Here is a 21523-nt window from a genome sequence, read left to right on the forward strand (position 1 = left end):
ATATGCCTTTCTTCCCACTCCTCTAATTTCACAATTCCTAAAGAAAGCCATAAAGATGGAGAACTGAATAATCCTCATTGCCCCCTTCTGGGCTCAACAAGTTTGGTCTCCCTTTCTCTGGCCTCATCTGATACAGGAACCCTGGATCTTGGACCCAGTTCCAGATCTATTAATTCACCCAGAGGGCATAGTTCACCCCAATCTCCAACATCTCAAGCTCACTGCATAGATGTTCTTCGTGTTTAACTGTTGCAGTCATTACATTTGGGTAATCTACTGGCAGGTTGCCCTCAGTCGGCCTGAATTCCAAAACTGATGACAAAGCTTCTCCTAAGCCAGTCGCCACTCAATGAGGCGCTTTCGCAGCCACTGATACCCGCTACCCTCGAGTCACAGGCCTCTACTGACACCGATGTGGAGTCCGGCATGCTGCAAGATACTCAAGGTATTGGACCGATGGATGTATCTTCCTCGGATGGGTCCGGAGCCGCTGAACAGGCACCGGCTTCTGAGAGTGTATTCAGACCTCAACATTTGTATATCAAACCAATGACAGCTGCAAAACCAAAGATAAAATCAACTTCTAAAACTAAAAAACTGATGCATGAGCCACGTGCACAGGCCTCTATGCCTAAAAAACAGATGATCAAAATGGCTGAAGACCTTATTACCTTGATCAGGGGTACCCATCCCACTCCAGATAAGAGGCCTAGGCAAGACACTGTTTATGATTCTTCAGATCAGGTTTCTATTTCTTCTGATTCCTCTTCTGATCAGGAATTATCTATACCTCCCTGATGGTGAGGAGTCTATTCCATCTGCATCTCCTCCTGAGGATTATTCATTTGGAGAAACCTTGCATACTTTGAGGGAGCATTTTCACTGCGAGAGTCAAGACTTCTCAGAATCAAAAAAGAGGCTCAGAGATTTCCTTCTTCTCCCTCAGCACAAGCCTTTAGCTATTCCCCCTGTTTTAGACATTGCGGATGATGTGTTTTTGGAGTCAAGCTTGACCCCTGACTCCTTACCTCCGGCTCCCAGTCAGCCTGACAGATATTACAGGGTCCCTGACTCACATAAATTTTTATTTAGAAACCCTGCTGCTGATCCTGAAACTATTTCACAGGGTCCTAAGGGAATTAATGTCTCAGCAGCAAAAAATCCTACCCCCTCTGACAGAGATTCAAGGGCACTAGACAGATGGGGAAAAAATGTTTATACATCTGCAACCTTGGCAATCAGGACCTTAAACTGTCAATTTCATATGCTTAAGTACCAACAACATGTTGTGGGATTGCTGAAACAGAAAATTATGTTGATTCCAGAATGTGCAGAAAATAAAGAATTGCAGGAATTATTGCATGCAGCTGAACAAGTTGGAAAGCATAATTTGCAATGTGGATTTGATTCCTTAGAGGCCTCCTGCAGGGCCGCAGTTACTGGATCTGTGATTAGGATGCATGCCTGGTTACAGGAACAAAATTTGCCTGATCATGTTAAAGCTAAATTGCTAGATGCACCTTTACAGCATGATTCTCTGTTTGGTATTAAGGCAGAAGAGGTTTTAAAGAAAATGGAAGAGAAAGCTAAGTCTATGCAAACTGTTAAAGACGTCTTACAAGTGCAGCCACCAAGATTCAGTAGACACTGGCCTACGAAAAATTGGGCCTTTCCTGTGTCAGACAGAGCTCAAAGGGGCAATTTGAGACGCAAGATTCATACAAGTTAAAGCAATGGGGCACTTCCACCTCCAAATCTGGAGGAGATAAAGCGCAAACCTACAGAAAGCAATCCCAATGACTTCCCTCTGCCTACACCAAGCACTTATCTTTTGGCAGCGCCCATAGGGGGAAAATTAGCACTTTTTGCTCAAAATTGGCAGTTAATAACCCAGGACAAGTGGGTAATAAACATTGTATCATAGGGATACAGATTCCATTTCCACACTCTGCCAATGGCGTATGGTTGGCCAGATCTGCCAAAAAATCAATGGGCAGAGGCACAGAAACAGGTTACGTCCCTCATGGATATGGGGGCCATTCAGACAGTACCAGAACAGGAAAAAGGACAAGGTTTTTACTCAAGACTGTTCTTGGTACCCAGAAAGGGCAAGGCCTGGCGGCCAATACTGGATTTATCAATCTTGAACACATACCTGGACATTCCAAAATTCAAAATGCTGACTTTGCAGCAGCTTCTGCCCATGCTGGGCAAGAATGCTTGGCTGGTGACTTTAGACCTAAATACCTACCTGCATATCCCAATAAGACAATCATGCAGAAGATACCTCAGATTCAAGGCTGGCTTAATGCATTACCAATTCTCTGCACTGCCCTTTGGCTTATCTACTGCGCCCAGGGTCTTTACAAAGTGCCTGGCACCAGTAATTGCATTTTGCAGACAAAGAAGTATACAAATGTATACTTACTTGGACGACTGTCTCATTCAAGCAGAGAACAAGAACAATCTTCTTTGACATCTGGCGTTTGTGAAAAGGCTTCTAACATGCCTAGGGTACACAATAAAGAAAATAAATCACAACTGGTACCCTCTCAAAAGATAACATTCCTGGGTGCAAGCTTGGATACAACTGCCCAGATGGCTTACCTCACGCCAGACAAGCAAAGGCAACTGACTGCTTACTTCAAACTGATGGCAACAAAAACCCAATCTTCTGCAAGGCAAATTCTGCAGGCTCTGGGTTTCATGGCATCCTACATCCTACTAATTCCATATGCAAGACTGCATATGAGAAAACTTCAATGGTACCTAAAAAGTTTATGGAGTCAACATTCACACAGTCTGGAAACAATGATTCCTCTCATTCCCTACCTGCAACAGGAGTTTCTATGGTGGGCAAAGGTATGTCACCAAAACATGGGACTGCCCTTCACTCTACCCCCTGCCAGCCAAACCTTAACAACGGATGCATCAGATTATGCCTGGGGGGCCCACATGGCAGGAAGATGCATTCAGGGCTTATGGACACCAAAACAAATGCATCTACATATCAACCAGAAAGAGATGCTAGCTGTTCAAAATGCCAACAGCCTTCAAGAACTTACTTCATCCAGGACAACTACTGATAAAGACAGACAACACCACAGTCATGTGGTATATAAGCAAGCAAGGGGGCACGCACTCATACCCCCTTTGCAGATTAGCCATGGCACTGTGGGACACAGCTTTGACCTATCAAATACATCTTCAAGCTCAATTCCTGCCAGGAAAACAAATCATTCTGGCAGACAATTTAAGCAGAGACCTTATGGATCCTCACGAGTGGAAACTAAATCCACAAGTCTTCAGCGTGATAACAGAGAAATGGGGGAGCCCAGACATAGATCTGTTTGCCTCTCCTCAAAATTATCAATTGAAAAGATTCTGCACAAGGACTTATCACAGACAAGCATGGAAAGTGGATGCCCTATCCTTCAGTTGGAAAAACCTATCAGTTTACGCATTTCTCCCCCTGCCTCTTCTACCCAAGGTCCTCCTAAAGGTCAGACAAGAGAAGCCAAAATGATATTAATTGCCCCGGACTGGCCCTGCCATTACTGATACCCAATCCTAAGGAACTTGGCTCAATACCCAGCTTGGACCTTGCCTCAAAGACCACAACTACTGTCCCAGCAAAACAATCAGATCCTTTACAATCAACTACAGACTCTGAACCTGGCAGCATGGCTAATCATGTAGTCATTCAAACAACATCTCTCAGTAAAGCTGTGATGGATGTCATTTTGGAAGCCAGAAGGCCTAGTACTAGGAAATCTTATGCTGACAAATGGAAAAGATTATGTGCTTGGAATCAAGCACAAGGAACTGATACAGCAGAACCAAATATTCCTCAGATATTACAATACTTAACTGAGATGCTTGACAAAGGCCTATCTTTCTCATCAATCAAAATCCATGCCTGTGCCATTTCTGCTCATTACAATACAGAGCCACCAATCTTTTCTCATCCTTTACTAAAGCAGTATCTTAGAGGAGCCAAAAGTGTAAGGCCTTCTAGAAGATCACCATTACCTGCTTGAGACCTCAATTATGTGTTGGAGAAGCTCACCCTGCCTCCATTTGAACCAGCTGCTACCATTGATCTAAAGTTTTTATCATAGAAAACAGCTCTGCTACTAGCAATTACTTCAGCAAGAAGAGTTTCAAAGCTACAGGCCCTCACGGCTGTAGAGCCTTTTATCATATTTTACCCAGACAGAGGGTGTCTCTGAGGACAAATCCTACTTTTTTGCCTAAGGTGATTTCCAGTGTGGCTCTTAACCAAGCAATTAATCTGCCAACTTTTTATCCAAATCCGCAGAACAAGGGAAGAGAATTCTGCATTTCTTAGACGTACACAGACAGCTAAGATTCTACTTGAGCAGGACAAAAGCTCTAAGAGAAACTGAGCAATTACTAGTGTCATATGCTGCAGGATCAGAAGGAAAGGCTATTTCAAAGCAGACAGTTTCAAAGTGGATAAGCCACTGCATCCGTTCCTGCTACTTACACCATGGTAAACCTGTGCCCAAGGGCATTAGGTCTCATTCCACCAGAGCTGCAGCTACTTCAGCAGCCTTTCTCAGAGGCGTACCAACCAAAGACATTCTAGAGGCTGCCACTTGGAGTTCTGTTCACACCTTTACAAAGCATTACCATTTGCCTCTCTACTCTAGGTCCAGGGCAGACTTTGCCACTGCAGTGCTACTGGGCCTTATAGCCGCACCTAATGCTGTTTAGCTCCAGCCTCCCAACCATAGCTTTGGGATCCTACCCAAATGTAATGACTGCAACAGTGAAACACGAAGAACATAGTACAGTTGTGTACACTTACCATAAATGTAGATGTTCGAGTGTATTCACTGTTGCAGTCCAGGTTACCCTCCCACCATCCCCCTGTCATTCTGAAGTTTATCTTTTCTTCTCTGTCTTCTACAACCTATGTGGTGTATTTGCTTGTAGATGAAGGTAAAATTTATATTGATGCATATGTATGTATATATATATATATATATATATATATATATATATATATATATATATATATATATAATTTTGCTACCTTTTTTGGGGGCACCTGACATCGGGGGCAAGAAAAACTAAAGAAAATGGTATCGGCTACATGTTTTATACCCCTGACAACCTGACGTCATGGAAGAGAAGACAGCAACCGACGCAGGACCCAGGACTTTGGAATTCAGGTTGACTGAGGGCAACCTGCCAGCAGATTACCCAAATGTAATGACTGCAACAGTGAGTACACTCGAACATCTACATTTATGGTAAGTGTACACAACTGTACTTTCCTCCAATTCCCATGATTGCCAGGCATCCTGCCCTTTCTTCTCCTGTCCAGTGTATAATTATGACCATCACAAACCTGCTACTAGAAAACTGTATCAGTGCAAATGGGAAGAATTTACCAGATGGGCCTTGAATAAAGGACTGGACCCTTATGCCACTCCCATTCATGATGTCCATGACTTTCTAAACACACTTTTTCAATCTGGTTCCTCTGCATCTACGATAAAAGTGCATCTGGCAGCGATTTCAAATTTTCACTCCGGTTGGAATGACTCTCCAATAATGTCTCACAAACTTTGTAAAGCTTTCTTAAAGGGACTCTTCCTACTAACTCCCCCATTTAAAGAACCAACTCCCTCATGGGATCTAACTACTCTCCTTCAAGATCTAACCAAACTCCCTTTGAACAGTCAGCATCCTGTCATTTGAAGTATTTATCCTGGAAGACAATATTTTTGGTTGCCGAATTGCAAGCCCTCTCATGTAAATCAATCTACCTAATTTTTCATAAAGACAGAGTTACACTGAGAACAAATCCATCATTTCTACCCAAAGTAGTCTCCGAATCCAATATCAATCAGATGCTACAATTACCAGTATTTTTCCCTAATTTTTCTAACAAAGGGGAATATGCCCTTCATTTACTAGATGTGCAGAGACAACTACATTTTTATCTTCACAGAACAAAAGAATTTAGAAAATGATATCAGTCATTTGTAGCATTCTCAGCTCACCGTATGGGCAATTCATTTGCTAAGGTTACTTTAGCTAAATGGCTTAGAGACTGCATTACATTCATTTATCATTCCCAAGGACTTCAACTTCCCAGACCAGTTCAAGCCCATTCAACAAGAGCTGTGGCAACATCAGCAGTTTTTCATGACAGATCTTCTCTGGATGACATCTGTGCAGCAGCCACATGGTCTTCCTATCATACCTTTATCACTCATTACAAATTAGATCAGGTCTCGAGAGGACGAGCATCCTTTGGCTCTATGGTGCATAGGAATATACTTCCATCAGACCTCCCAAGGCTAAAGTAGCTGTCCCACTGTCAAGAATTAGGTGAAGATTAACAACGTCAGATAAAGAATAAGTTCCATCTGTGTTGTTGATCTTCACCAATCCTTGACATCCCCACCCACCTTCCCCCATCCTAAGACTATTAGTAGATCACTTTAGTCCTGAGCTAGTTTTTCATTAAGGACTCATATATGGCCTCGTCTCTATACAATCTATAGTTAATCATACTATTTTTACTGAACACTGTTATCTGGCAAACTCGATCTGAGGTAATCTCTGTGAGGAGCATTATGGGTAGAGCCTAGCTCAAGTGTTTGGAGAGAGTGAGCTGAAAGATAGTTCTGAGTCAGTTCCAAAGGATTGGTGAAGATCAACAACACAGATGGAACGTTATGGTAAGACATAACTTCTTTTTTACCAGGAAAGTCTGACTTGGAACAAGCCAATTTTCAGCAGAGACCCAAGGAGAAATGCTCCAGATGCTTGTCTTTGTAACATGAGAGGAAACTGGAGCACCTGGATGAAACACACATGAACACAGGGAGGACAAGCAGACTCCCCACAGAAGGAACTCCAGCTGAGAATTGACCCAGGGAACCTCTTGCTGTGAGGTGACAATGCTAACCTCTATGCCACTGCACTGTCATCTTACTTGCAGTTCCCTTGAGTAGTTTCTTCTCTTGCATTATCATATGTGTACTTATGCATAACCTTTTTAACCACAGAGAAATGAAGGGAGTGCAGACCATTCTATGGCAGATTTGGGCCAGTTAGCATCAGTACAAGTGGAAGTACTAGATAGATATGATTGTCTTCTATAGGGAGATTGGACTGCTTGATGAAACTTGCTGGGAATGGGCCTTCATGAGGTGAGTAAAACCCAAAAGTTATTATATACCGTACAGATGTCACGTGTCTTGTAGATATACAGATGTCCTCACATAACTGTAGCATGTCAGACAGGACTAAATAATAAAGTAAAATTAAATGGTGTCACATTGTGGTGCACTTTCTGATGAAAGAAGCTTAACTGGAAAACAGAATTACATGAGAAAGGCTGCCATGCATGCCATTTTGAGGGTAGAACAACTTACAAAATATGTAATAGTGATATTGGGACCCTAGTGCTACAAGGAAGATCACGATATGATCAAAACTTTTATTATTTTCTGTCTATGTTTGTCCTGTAAAAACTGGTTAAACAATATATGTCAGATTTTGAAAAATGCAAATAGATTAATTTCTCTGTCACTTTTACTTTTTGTCATAGCGCTCAATAAAGATCAGGGACTCCAAGTTTGGTTTGGCACTTGTTATAGAAAGCTCTCAGCAGGTAAGCAAAATTGTTGCCTTGATATATATTAAAACCTAGATTATATATTTTTTTCATTCTGTGAAGATGTCATAACTGTTTTTTTTTTTTTTATTTTGGCTTCTATGTTAGTAATGTATTTCTTATGCTTGTTTGAAAATATTGCTTATAAAATTTCAGGATATGACTTGTTTATAGGCATGAATTATAATTTCATTTTCTGAAACATACTCAACAGTTCAAATTGGAAAACTTTAAATATTGGATTGTTTTTACTAAATGGTTTATTTGTCTGTGTGACCCTTTTACCAGTTTGGTTTGGGTGTTATTTGGGACATTTTGCAGCCACCCTAATGCTATGGATGTCAGATTTATTTTTAAGGTCTGTGTTTGTAATGTATGATCAAACAATCCACTTACATTGTACTGACAAACTCAGAAAAAAAGGACAAATCCTAGCATGTCTACAGATAGTGGAGATTAGATTTATTGACCTGAGTACACCAGTAAAGACTTCAAAAAGTACAAGTTAAAAAAAAAAAAAGTCAAGGGCATTCAAAAGACATGTAGCTGAAGTACTGATATGTACTTTAGGGGTAGACCCTCCATGGGCCTCTACTACAGTTGGTTTAAGCTATTACACAGTGAAGACTAACTTTGCTTGGACCTTCTTGTAGCTCTTTTTTATAAGTTGGTCTGTCTGTGTATCCTTTTAACATTTGGTTTAGATCTCTTAAAATGCGAAACTGTACTGTTGCTATTTCTCAGTGATTTTTTTCTGAATAAAGTAAGCAGTGATCTGATGTTGTCAGTCTTCATTTATCCTTGACATATGACTCGGTTCTGACTATCGGAACTGTCTTTGCTATTATAACAGCTCACGAGAACCAAAAACCCTACCTAGAATGCCCCTCTCTAGATTACCTCAGATCTGGTTTGCCGCTCTTCTACATAAGACATGTCAGCCAATCTCTCTCTAGAGCTAAGTCCAATTTCATTATTTTTTTGTTATTATTGCAAATTTACTTAAACCTATTTCTGCCTACCCAGTTAACTTTCACCTCCCTTTACACTTTGCTGTTCATGCCTACCATTGCTGGTAGGATTTTTTCCCTGCTTCAGCTGTAGTCAAATTTTTCTTTGGTGAGTGAGTATACTATTTTGCCTCGTGGTATCTGATCTACCATCATTGGTAGCTCTGTCCCTTTTGCCCCTACCTCTTGGTAGTTTCTGGCCTACCATTGTTGGTAGCCTTTTTCCCCTCCTTTACTTTCTTCTTTCCAGTACGTGTGTGAAGCTGTGTGAGTGTCTTTGTGCCATTGATATTTTTCTCAACATGGCAGATAAAAGTAAAGGAACAACCGGCTTTAAACAGTATTGTGATTGTGTTAAAAAAATGCCCAATTCTGATTGGCATTCTTCTTGTGTCTACTGCTAGGGCCCGGCACATTTTCAAGGCAATTTTGCTATTTGTCAAGCGTTTAGTTACCAGGCCCTCATAGAAAGAAAGAACAAACTAATTTTGAAAGGTTTGATTAAGACTTTTTTTAATGAGGCTTTGTCCAGTCAGCCTAGGACTTCAAAATTGGATATGTCTTCACCTTCATTTTCCTCCTCCCCTTCGTCTAAAATAGAACATGGAAAGAAGAGGAGTCTCTCGGTGCCAGCATTCCCCTCGGCTCCAGCACACAAGTGACATAAATCTTTGGTTCCCACTCACTCTGCAGAACCGAAGTTAACTGACAAAAAAATCAATGGAACCAACTTCGTCAGCACCAACTGTAGTAACCAGCTCTGCACCACAGGTTTTGGTGCCAAGCACCACAACACAGACAATTCATGTGACTTTCCCTTCATCGGTGCTAGTCCATTCTGTGGCACCATCTGTAATTTTTGGAACCGGTTTCTTCCACAGTGCAGTCACAAACTTTGGAACCAGGGTTTATTCCATTTCCCAGGACTAGGTATGCTCCTTCTGTAGATCCTTTTGTGGGACACCTTCCAAGCCCTTTTCTAGAGAAGCCGGAATCCCCCTCAGCATTCTCAGTCCATTCCTCTAGGAATGTGATGGAAGTCAACGTCATGAGGTTGGTGGATCAGCTCCTTGTGTTTAGGGTATTTCAGCCTCTTCCCAGGTTTTGCTCCCTTTTGGAGTTGGAATTTTCTCTTCAAGGACTCCACCAGCATTCCTCCTCTAACCTCTACTGAGGTATTAGAAACCATGACTCTGATTTCCCCCATTCCGGCTGTTCGGTACCGACAGCTCTTACGCCTTTGGCACCAGTGTGTGCCCTGAGTTCCTCAGCTCCTTCGGAACCAATGGACTCCCGGGGTCATAGCAGTGCTGCTTCATTCTTGGGCTGTTCCTTGGCTTCAATCTCGATGGCGGTCTCTTTGGAGCAGGGTGGGACCACGGTTCCGAGGTTGTCCTTCCCAGTTCTGGGCTCCCATCCTTCTTCTGGGGGGCCTGCCTTCCAGGTCATGGAGAGGGCCTTGGCCTCTGGAGGTTCTCAGCTGGTTCCTTCCCAATTGGAGCAGTTTCCCAGGACTCCCTCTCATCCAGAGCTACCACCAACCTCCATGCCCAGACAGCGAGCAGCGAAGCTGCAGGATACCCCTCTATATGGCCTTGCCTCTTCCGAGTCCTCCACAGAATTTCCCACTGAGGAAGTGCCCCAGAAGAGGACAAGTAAGAGGAAACACCTCGGTTCCCCAGAGGAATCTGTCATGGAGGACAAGGACTACGATGATTGTGAGGGTTCTCCCCGGTCATCCCCAGAAGACATCTCCTTTGGAGCCATTCTTGAAATATTAGAGCAGAAGGGTGGCTTGAAGCCCAAAGACCCTTCCTCAGAGGAGTTGGTATACCTGCAAGCTTTTGGTGCTCACCCATCTACCTCTTGGGTGACCCCACCTACTGACAATTTCATTAAGTTGATCGCACATGGAAGGCCCCTGACTTTGTAGAACCAATCTTTAGGAGACCAGATGAGATCCTTTCAGTGCCAGAGGACCATCAGCATTGGACCAAGGGTTTAGCAGTATATGCCATGAAGGTTGTGGCAGAGATGAAGAAGGAACTTGCAGAAGACAGTTCCACTGTTCATCCACCTAATTGAGAATTCAGGGCAATGGACAGGTTTGAGAAGCAGGTGTACGCTTCTTCGACCTTTGCCTTACAGTTGTTGAATTTCACAAAAACCAACCTTGCAGGACACACCACGAGAACACGAAATATTTCCAACGTTTCTTTTATTCAACAAGATAACAAAAATGAGCGCTTTCGCATGCCTCTAGCACGCTTCTTCAGATATAAGTTACTCTATCAAAACCCAACTGTTTTATACTCCCATCAATGTTGAACATCTTGTTACATAATTAGGTAAACAATTAATCAATTAATTAATTAGAATGTCAAACGGTTCCATCACTGTTTGTAAAACAGCAGTAAATAAATACATGGATATTCAAACTGACCCAAAACTCATATATGCTTCAAAACACTGAAAGTTGAATCATGTCACTAAAAACCGTTCCTCATATATAATAATAATGGTAAAAATCTCTAATAAAAATATAAAAATCTATCTATACTTAATCATTTAATGTCATTTATAAACAAAGTTTATCACAAAATCATAGGAAAATCTTCCAAAGCTTAAAAAGTCTGTGTTTATAATCTTGAAAAGACTATATCAACCTCATTTTGCTACTTTAAAACTCATTTCGTAAAAAACATCACATCACATATATCGTGTATAAAGCATTCACAAATAGTATTCAAAAACATCATCACGAATAAACATCATACAGCAATAGTCTCCATGTAGACATTTTATCTAAGTGCATGAACCCATGTATTTTTTCAACACTTAAAATATGAAAAGTTGTTGAATTTCATGGCACACTTCATCAGACTCCAGCGGGATCTAATCAAAGAGCTGTCAGATATGCTTGCAGGAGCTCATAGGCTCATAGGTTCACAGGACAATACTAGACTTTTGGCCCAGAGGACCTTATAAGCCTAGCCAAGAATTTTTCCCATGTTCCCACAAAGTCAGCACTTATTTCCCCTGTCCAGCAGGGACACAGGTGGAATCCCAGGAGTGTATTTTCTGTTTCCCATCCAGTCCAGGTTCCTTTTAAAGAAGGTTAGTGAGGTGCTCTGCTTGACATGGAGAGGGAGTCTATTCCACAGATGGGGAAGTCTTTAGGACACAAATTGCTTGTGGGTTGCGCAAGTGGAGTTTGACATATGGATATGCAGTAACTCCATCCAAGGCTGGATCTGAGACGGCCTTCCATGCCAGATACAGGTCACCTCTGAGCAGTCTGTATGAGACTGAGTGGAGGGACAGGGCTTTTAGCCTGTCTCTGTAGGATAGGTGTTTGAGACCCTGGATTTTCCTGGTCAGGATCTTCTGTACTCTCTCCAGCTGCTGCATGTGCTAGGAAGGTACATGCCGAATGAGGGATTGTATTCGCTATTGGGTCTGATAATAGAGGAGTACAGGGATGTTATGACCTTCTTGTTCCTCCTAACCCTTTCTTATGAGGTGGGCCATGTAGTAAGCCTTCTGTACAACGGAGGCGGCATGGTGGTCAAAAGTCAGTTTTCTATCAACCTGGTTGCCCAAGTCCCTCAGGACTGATTGTGTTCTTAGCACATTCGTTATTAATGTGATAATTAGTGGGGGCGCCATTTTCCCCAAATGGGGTAATGATTCAGTTCTTGGCATTCAGTTTGAGGCCATGCTTCTGGCACCAGTCATTAGTTTGGGTAAGGCTCTCTTGCAGAATGTTCACATCAGTAGGGCAGCTTAAGACAGCACACAGCTTGCAGTCATCTGCAAACTTGGTCGGCCACAGACCACTGGTTTTGGCTTGCACCTTGGAAAAGTATATCCCAAACAGTAAAGCCCCAAGACCGATCCTTGGGATATGCCGCTCATTACGGGTCTACTACTAGAGGTGGCTTCCCCTGTTTTGACTGAGTGGATTCTATTAGTGAGCCAGTTAGCTACCCATCTGGTAACATACGGTTGATGCCTAGCTGGGAGAGTTTATCTATTATGCCTGAGTGGGGAATAGTGTCGAAGTCGTTGGCTAGATCAAGATAGGCAGTGTGCACTGTCTTTCCCTCGTCCATGGCTTTGGTGACTGTTTCAAAGAAGTCAACCAAGTTTAATAGGCATGATCTCCCTTTGACAAAACCAAACTGTGTGGGGTCAAGCATTTGGAGATTGCCAATGTCCTTGTTTATAAGGTCCATGATAATGCGTTCCATGGCCTTGCAGATCAGGCTAGTTAGGCCGATGGGCGTGTAATTTCCTGGGTCAGTGAATGCTTCACCTTTGTGTAGAGGGTTGACAGTGGCTGTCCTCCATTTGGCTGGGATGAAGCTGGTACTCAGGCTTTGGTTGAATATGGTGCCTAATGGTGCTGACAGCTCATACCTGAGTTCATGTAGGATGCAGCCAGGGATGTTGTTGGGTCGCATGGAGGCTGTATTTTTTGCCTTTAAGAGGGCTTTTAAGACCAGCTCCCTGGTGATGAGGGGGGGGGGGGCAGGTGCTGGGGATGTCAGGTTTACTGATGGCGGGGACAGGGGGGTGAAGTTTTCACTGAACCTGTCTGCCAGCAGGATGGCTGTATCTACTGCATTTGTGTATGTGGTGCCCTTGACCACCAGTTCAGAGCAGATTTGGGTGTTACCTTTGAGACTGCAGACATATGTGAAGAAGGCCTTGTGATTGTCCTTAGTGGATGTGGCCAATTTGGACTCAAAATTAGACTTAGAGGATTTCATCAGTGACCTTATTTGCTTGTTCAGACAAAGGAGAGATTGTTACCAACTTGGCACCTGCTCCTTCTTGGTCAAAGACAGCAATTTTTTTTCCTTTTATTATAGAGTTTGTTTATTGCTGCTGTCCAGCAGACAGGTTTACTCTTCCTTGAGGAAGATGATTTGGTCCTTTCAGGTATTGCTGAGTCCCTGCAACTATGTAGGTGCTCATATCATTTTTTTGGTGTAGGCTTGGACATTAGTGCTAGTTCTAACTGAAGGGACAGTGGCTGTAAAGCTGCTTATACCTGCTCTCAGGAGGTTGTAGTCAGCTTTGGAAAAGTTTTTTTGTTAGACCCTGGCAAGGGGGGGGAGGGTCAGGGGAGATGGTGACTTCGAAAATGATCACTTTATGCTCGGATCTTACTAAGGAGGATGACACTGTAGGGGTGCTACAGTGGTTACTTATGTTGATTAGTACCAGGCAAAGCTATTTTCACCTCTCATGGCAGTGTCAACCAGCTGATCCAACGCATTGGCTAGAATAGCTCTTCCACTCTATAGCTGGGTAGTTAGTCACCCAGGATCAGGGTAGAGGTTTGAATCTTAATGGATTCAAATAAGTCCATATAGGTGGAGTGGGCTTCCTGAGTCATGGTTGGGGGTCTGTAGCTAGTTATGATTTGAATAGGTGTTGTGTCAACAGTTAACTGCACCTGCAGTGTCTCCTGTGTGTCATACTGTTTGACCAACCTGGAGGTGTGTATGTTTTTGAAAAATATTGAAACTCCACCTCCTTTGGATTTGTAGTCCTCCTTTTGGGTTCTGAAAGTATGGTAGGATGAGTAATCTGGTAAGGCTAGGGTTCTCTCTGCAACTTTGAACCAGGTTTCAGTGACTGCACAAATGTCAGCATGTTCCAGGGTGAGGAATGCTTGCAGTGAGTGCAGTTTCATGTTAAGACTCCTAGCATTTAGCCGCATGACCTTTAAATTTCGTTTAGAAGAATTTTTCACGTTGGTAATTTTGTCCTCATGACTTTGCCTAAGAAAAGGCATTATGGGGGAGGCAAAAGGGGGCAGATGAAGCCCATCTCTGGCAAAGCATCCTGGTGTGTCAGTCATGTACTCTCAGGCTGTCAGGTACTGCATTCTCTGGGAATGACGCCAGAAACTAAGCATTTTCTGTTTGTATAGAGGCATAATTCTGGGTGATGGTAGGATGCTGCTTAAGGATAGGGACATACCTGCCTGGGACACACATCCAGCGAGCTCAATCATGTCTATGTTGGTTTCATGACTTTAGTTTGTGTTTCTGAGTGGTCCAGATCTTGTTGTGCCAGTGGGAGGTCTTTCTGCTTATCAGTGAGAGTGGTAGGCATTAAAGCAGCCTATCTGCCGCAAGAGGAGTGGTCTTCAGCTCTGAAATTTGCCTTATTGGCTGTTTTGGGCTAATTACTATCCCTTTCACATTTCTGAGTTAAAAACCCATGTTTGCTCAGGTTTGCGCTTGTTTTAGTTCGACGGATCCTGTCTGGGCATCCTGCAGACTACTACAGCACCAGAAAGGAGAAGAAGAGACTTTTTGCTGATCTAAGTACCTTTTTGGCTTTTTTTAACTGTTTTAAGCTAAATCACACTTTAAAAAGCCATTTTTTACTGTCATTTGTTGTATTTCTGCTGCATTGTACTGTTAATTTGTTTTTACTGTGTGCACTTGTTTTACCTGTTTAAAACTTAAAATTTAAACTGAATTTATAACTGTAGGCGTCACACACAAGTGTGACAGCCTTTTCTGTGCATTACTACTGTTTTATGTGCTTTTTTCTGCTTAATTAAAACAAAAACAAAAAGTACTATCTGTACTGCTCATTTCCAGCCCTTTCCTATACTAGAGTAGTCCAGATCCCAGATCTGATGGTTTCAGGACTTTAGTTTGTGTTTCTGAGTGGTCCAGACCTTGTTGTTCCAGTGGGAGGTCTTTCTGCTTATCAGTGAGAGTGATAAGCATTAGAGCAGCCTATCTGCAGCAAGAGGAGTGGTGTCCAGCTCTGAAATTTACCTTATTGGCCGTTTTGGGCTAATTCCTATCTCTTTCAAGTTTCTGAGTTAAAAACCCGTGTTTGCACAGGTTTGTTCTTGTTTTAGCTCAGCAGATACTGTTTGGGCATCCTGCAGACTACTTCAGCACCAGAAACGAGAAGGAGAGACGTTTTGCTGATCTAAGTACCTTTTTGGCTTTCTTTTAACTGTTTTTAGCTAATCGCACTTTAAAAAGCAGTTTTTTAACTGTTGTTTGCTGTATTTCTGCTGCTTTGTACTATTAATTCATTTTTACTGTGTGTGCACTTGTTTTACCTGTTTAAAACTTCTGTAGGCATCACACTCATTACTACTGTTTTTAAGTGCTTTTTTCTGCTTAATTAAAAAAATACAAAAAAATACTATCTGTACTGCTCATTTCCTGCCCTTTCCTATACTAGAATAGTCCAGATCCCAGATCTGCTGGTTTCAGGATTTTAGTTTGTGTTTCTGAGTGGTCCAGACCTTGTTGTGCCAGTGGGAGGTCTTTCTGCTTATTAGTGAGAGTGGTAAGCATTAAAGCAGCCTATCTGCTGCAAGAGGAATGGTCTCCAGCTCTGAAATTTACCTTATTGGCCGTTTTGGGCTAATTCCTATCCCTTTCAAGTGCCTGAGTTAAAAACCCATGTTTGCGTGGATTTACATGAGTTTGCCCATCGCACAGCGCCGCTTAGCTAAGGTTAAACTATTCCTGGCGTCATAAAGTATGTTCTTCAGTTTTTCCCTTAGAACTAGCCAGTTTCTTATTTGTAGCACTTGATTCTGTTTTTCGTGCTCGACACTGGTTCAGAACAGCTGTCCGAAGCACTCAACCTTTCTCAGTTTTTTTATGTTTTTCGTGTTTCACTATTGCAGTCATTACATTTGGGTTATCTGCTTGCAGGTAGCCCTCAGTCGGCCTGATTAACAAAGTCTTGGGTCCTGCATCCGTTGCTGTCTCTTCTTCCATGACGTCAGGTCGTCAGGGGTATAAAACATGCAACCGACGTCATTACATCAGTCTTTCTTGCTGTGCGGTGCCCGAAGCAGAATCAGTTCACAAGTGCCGGTCAGCCAACTCCTGAAATTTTCGTTTTCGAGTTTCAGAACCAAAGTCTTCAACTAAAAGCTAAGTACCCCATTGGGGAAACTTTCTTGCTCTAAACCGATGTCAGTAAAAGTAAATAATTGCATTTTTTGTGGAAAGCAAATACCTCATAAAGATTTTCATTCATACTGTATTCCTTGCCTAGGCCTTGACCACGACGTACCTCGCTGTCGGTTTTGTGCCTTATTTAAACCACGAACTACTGTCGTTGGTATATTTGTGTTTCTAAGTTTTTTGGTGCTCAGTTCAATTATCCTGATATGTCTTCGTTAAGCCATCCGACTACTGACATTCCAAAGAAATGCAAAGATAAAGACAGAAACAGGCCGCCCAGTTCGCCGGTACTCAGGGAGGTGCTTTTGCAGCCCCTGATACCCACTACTTCAGATTCACAGGCCTCTATTGAGACCCATTTGGAGTCCGGTATGCCACGAGATGCTTCAACTTTGGAACCTACGGATGTCTCTACCTTGGATGGGTCCGGAGCCGCTGTGCAGGCACCGGCTTCTGAGGGTGTATTCAGGCCTACTGACTTGCATATTAAACTGGTGCTGTCTTCTTCTTCAAGGCCTAAAACTCGAAACATGCCTAGAAAACTGACGCCCAGACCGCATGGTCATGCCTCTATGCCTAAAGAACAAATTATAAGAATGACTGATGACCTTATTACTTTAATCAGGGGAAGCCAACCTTCCCTCTCTGAGACCTAGGACTGAGTTTGCTTATGATACTTCTGACCAGGATTCTGAAATTTCTGTTTCCTCTGATGACCAGGATTTACCCTTATCTACCTATGAGGATTCTGACACTGAGGACTGTATTCCCTCTGCTCCCCCCCAGAGGATTTATCTTTTGGTGAAACCTTGCATACTCTCAGGGAGCTTTTTCATTGGGAAAGTCAGGATTTCTCTGATTTTACAAAGAGGCTTAGGGATTTCTTACTCCTGCCCCAGCACAGGCCTTTAGCCATACCTCCTGTAGTGGACATTGTTGATGATGCCTTTTCAGAATCTAGCATGGCCCCTGACTCTTTACCTCCTGCTTCCAGAAAACCTGATAGATATTACAGGGTTCCTGATTCTCACAAGTTCCTTTTCAAAAATCCTACTGTGGATCCTGAAACCATTTCACAGGGACCCAAGGGCATTAAAGCTAATACTGCCAAAAATCCTACCCCCTCTGATAGAGATTCCAGGGCACTGGATAGATGGGGTAAGAAGGTATACACTTCTACAACTTTGGCCATTAGGGCCTTTAATTGCCAGCTTCATATGTTAAAAGTATCTGCTGCATATTATTGGATTGCTTAAAAAGAAAATGATTTTGAATCCTGATTGTGCTGAAAAGTAAGGATTTACAGGATTTTTATGCATTCTGCTGATCAAGTTGGTAAACATACATTGCAATGTGGTTTTGATTCACTAGAGGCATTTTGCAGGGCTGCGGTAACTGGGTCTGTACTTAGAAGGCATGCTTGGCTTAAGGAGCAATCTTTTCCAGATTATGTTAAAGCAAAATTACTGGATGCTCCCTTAAATCAGGGCCACCTGTTTGGCAACAAGACAGAAGAAGTTCTTAAAAAGATGGAGGGAAAAGCTACAGCTGTGCAAACTGTTAAAGATTTTTTACAAGTACAACCTCCAAGATTTAGTAGGCATTGGCCTTCTAAGAATTGGTCCTTTCCTGCCTCTTCCAGACCTTCTCAGTCCAAACCCAGATCCAGCAGAGCACCCAGGCTTCAGTCCCAGGGAACACATAGGACTAAGAAGTGGGGGGCCTCCACTTCCAAATTTGGGAGTAATAAAACTCCCCCCTATGTTAAACTGTCTCAATGACTTCTTTTTAAAACTTCCAAGCACTTCTCAACTGACTGCCCCATTGGAGGGAAGGATTGCACTTCATACAAATAACTGGGGACTCATTACCCAGGACAAATGGGTTTTAAATATAGTGTCCCAAGGATACAGATTTCACTTCCACACGTCACCATCTCCAAGTGGTTGGCCAGATCTACCTCCAAAGCAGTGGGCAGAGGCCCAAAAGCAAGTACTCTCTCTCTTAAGCATAAGGGCTATTCAGTTGGTACCAGAAGAGAAAAAGGGGCAAGGTTTCTACTCGAGATTTTTCCTGGTACCCAGAAAAGACAATCCATGGTGTCCTATCCTGGACCTGCCTACTCTAAACACCTTTTTGTTGATTCCAAAATTCAAGATGCTGACTCTTCACCAGTTGCTTCCTATGTTAAGCAAAGATGCCTGGTAGGCAACATTAAATTTAAAGGAAGCATACCTGCACATCCCAATCAAGGAGTATTGCAGAAGATACCTACGCTTCAAAGCAGGCTACATGCACTATCAGTTCTCTGCACTGCCCTTTGGCTTATCTACTGCGCCCAGGGTATTCACAAAGTGCCTAGCTCCAGTCATTGCATTTTGCAGGCAAAGAAATATTCAAATATACCAATAGCTGGACGATAGTCTAATTCAGGCAGAAAACCAGGACATACTTTTGTATCATCTGGCTTTTGTACAGAGGGTGCTAACTTGTCTGGGGTACACCATAAACGAAAAGAAATCACACCTGGTACCCTGTCTACAAATTATATTCCTGGGAGAAAGCTTGAATACAACTTCCCAGATGGCTTTCCTCACGCCAGAGAAACAAATTCACTTGACAACCTACTTCAAACAAGTGGTCACAAAACCCTGCTATCTGCAAGGCAGATACTACAAGCCTTGGGGTTCATGGCCTCCTGCATTCTTCTAATTCCATATGCAAGACTGCATATGAGGAGACTACAATGTTATCTAAAAAGCCTATGGTGTCAACATTCTCAGGATCTAGAAGCAATGATTCCTATCATTCCTTGTCTACGTCTAGAGTTCCTTTGGTGGGCAGAGGCCTGCCACCAAAACAAGGGACTACCATACACACTACACCTTGCCGCCCAAACCCTAACAACAGACGCATCAGACTATGCATGGGGGGGGGGGGGACGCACCTGGCAGGGAAGTGCATTCAGGGCAAATGGAACCCAATTCAAATGCACCTTCACATCAATCATAAAGAAATGTTAGCTGTACAGAATGCTCTGACAGCCTTCAAGGACCACATTCTTCCAGGACAATTAATGGTAAAGATGGACAACACCACTGGTATGTACTACATAAACAAGCAGGGGGGTACACATTCTTACACCCTCTGCAGATGAGCCATGGCATTGTGGTACACAGCGTTGAGCTACCAAGTACATCTACAATCTCAGTTCCTGCCAGGAAAACTAAATACACTGGCAGATGGACTAAGCAGAACCCTCATGGACCCAAATGAGTGGAAACTGGAACCAAGGATTTTCAACATGTTGGCAAGCAGTTGGGGAGCCCAGATATAGACCTGTTTGCCTCCCACCAGAACTATCAGTTTATGCCTTTCCTCCTCTGCCTCTGCTCTCCAAAGTACTACTAAAGATCAAACAAGACAAACCAAGGATAATTTTGATTGCACCAGCCTGGCCAAGCCAACACTGGTATCCCCTCCTGCGCAGTGTCACTGTTGGCCCCATGGCACCTGCCTCACACTCCTACCCTGCTGTTTCAGCAGGAGAACCAGATTCTGCACCCGCAGCTTCAAACACAGAACCTAGCAGCCTGGCTAATTACCTAAGCTGTCCTTTACCATCCCTCAGTAAACCAGTGATGGATGTCATTTTAGAGGCAAGGAGGCCTAGTACTAGAAAATCTTATTCTGAAAAATGGAAAAGATTCTGTGCCTAGAACCAATCTCAAGGGATGAGCACAGCAGTGCCCAATTTACCTCAGATTTTACAATACTTAACTGAGATGCTTCACAAGGGCCTGTCTTTTTCCTCAATAAAAATTCACTCCTCAGCCATTTCAGCTCATTATAACACAGAACCTCCTCACTTCCACTGCCCAAGCAGTTCCTCAGAGGGGCCAAAAATTTAAGACCACCCAGGAGAGCTCCGACTCCAGCCTGGGACCTTAACTTTGTATTGGAGAAACTCACCCTTCCTCATTTCGAGCCAGCTGCTACTGCAGATTTTAAATTCCTTTCTTGGAAAACAGCTTCCCTTTTAGCCATCACTTCAGAAAGAAGGGTATCTGAATTACAGGCCCTTATGGCAGTGGAGCTTTTCATCTTCTTTCATGCGGACAGGGTGTTCCTCAGGACCAATCCCTCTTTCATGCCAAAGTTGGTATCCAGTGTGGCCTTTAAACAGTCCATTCATTTGCCTATCTTCTTCCCTAATCCACAGAACAAAGGGAAACGGATACTAAACTCCTTAGATGTGCACAGACAACTTAGATTCTACTTGGACAGGTCTAAACCTCAAAGGAAATCTGAACAACTGCTGGTGGCATTTGCTGCAGAGACAGAGGGGAAGGCTATTTCAAAGAAAACTCAACCAGGGCTGCATCTACCTCTACAGCCTTTCTCTGAGGCGTACCTAACAGGGACATCCTAGAAGCTGCTACCTGAAGTTCTGTACATAATTTCTCCAAGCATTACCATTTGCCACTTTTCTCTAAATCCAGAGCTGGTTTTGCCACTGCAGTTTTGCTGGGCCTTATAGCTGATCCTAATGTTATCTAAATTCCTTCTCCCATCCTTAGCTTTGGGCATCTACCCAAATGTAATGACTGCAACAGTGAAACACGAAGAATGTAGTAAAGCTGTGTACACTTACCATAAATGTAGATGTTCGAGTGTATTTACTGTTGCTGTCCTGGTTACCCTCCCTCCAGCCCCCTGACTTTGTTTGGCTGTACCTCTTCTCTCCTTTTCAATGCTTAAAAGCTTTTTGATGTATTTGCTTTTTTGTTTGAGGTATAACCTTGTATATTTATAGATTTAATTGCTTCCCGTTAGGGGGGCACCTGACATCTGGGGCAAGAAAAACTGATGTAATG

At 42.9% G+C, this 21523-nt stretch overlaps 1 protein-coding gene across 1 annotated transcript in view; it reads left to right on the forward strand.

The window, feature by feature from the left end:
• BBS5 (Bardet-Biedl syndrome 5) overlaps positions 1–21523 on the forward strand; it is a 793745-nt gene that overhangs the window by 516849 nt on the left and 255373 nt on the right. The window contains exon 8 of the mRNA XM_044075486.1: positions 7598–7660. Coding sequence (XP_043931421.1) covers positions 7598–7660 — 63 coding nt within the window. The remainder of the gene's footprint in view (positions 1–7597; positions 7661–21523) is intronic.

This window comes from Protopterus annectens, chromosome 6.part1 (genome assembly GCF_019279795.1).
Source record: "Protopterus annectens isolate FY-2018-M chromosome 6.part1, PAN1.0, whole genome shotgun sequence".
Lineage (NCBI taxonomy): Eukaryota > Metazoa > Chordata > Ceratodontiformes > Protopteridae > Protopterus > Protopterus annectens.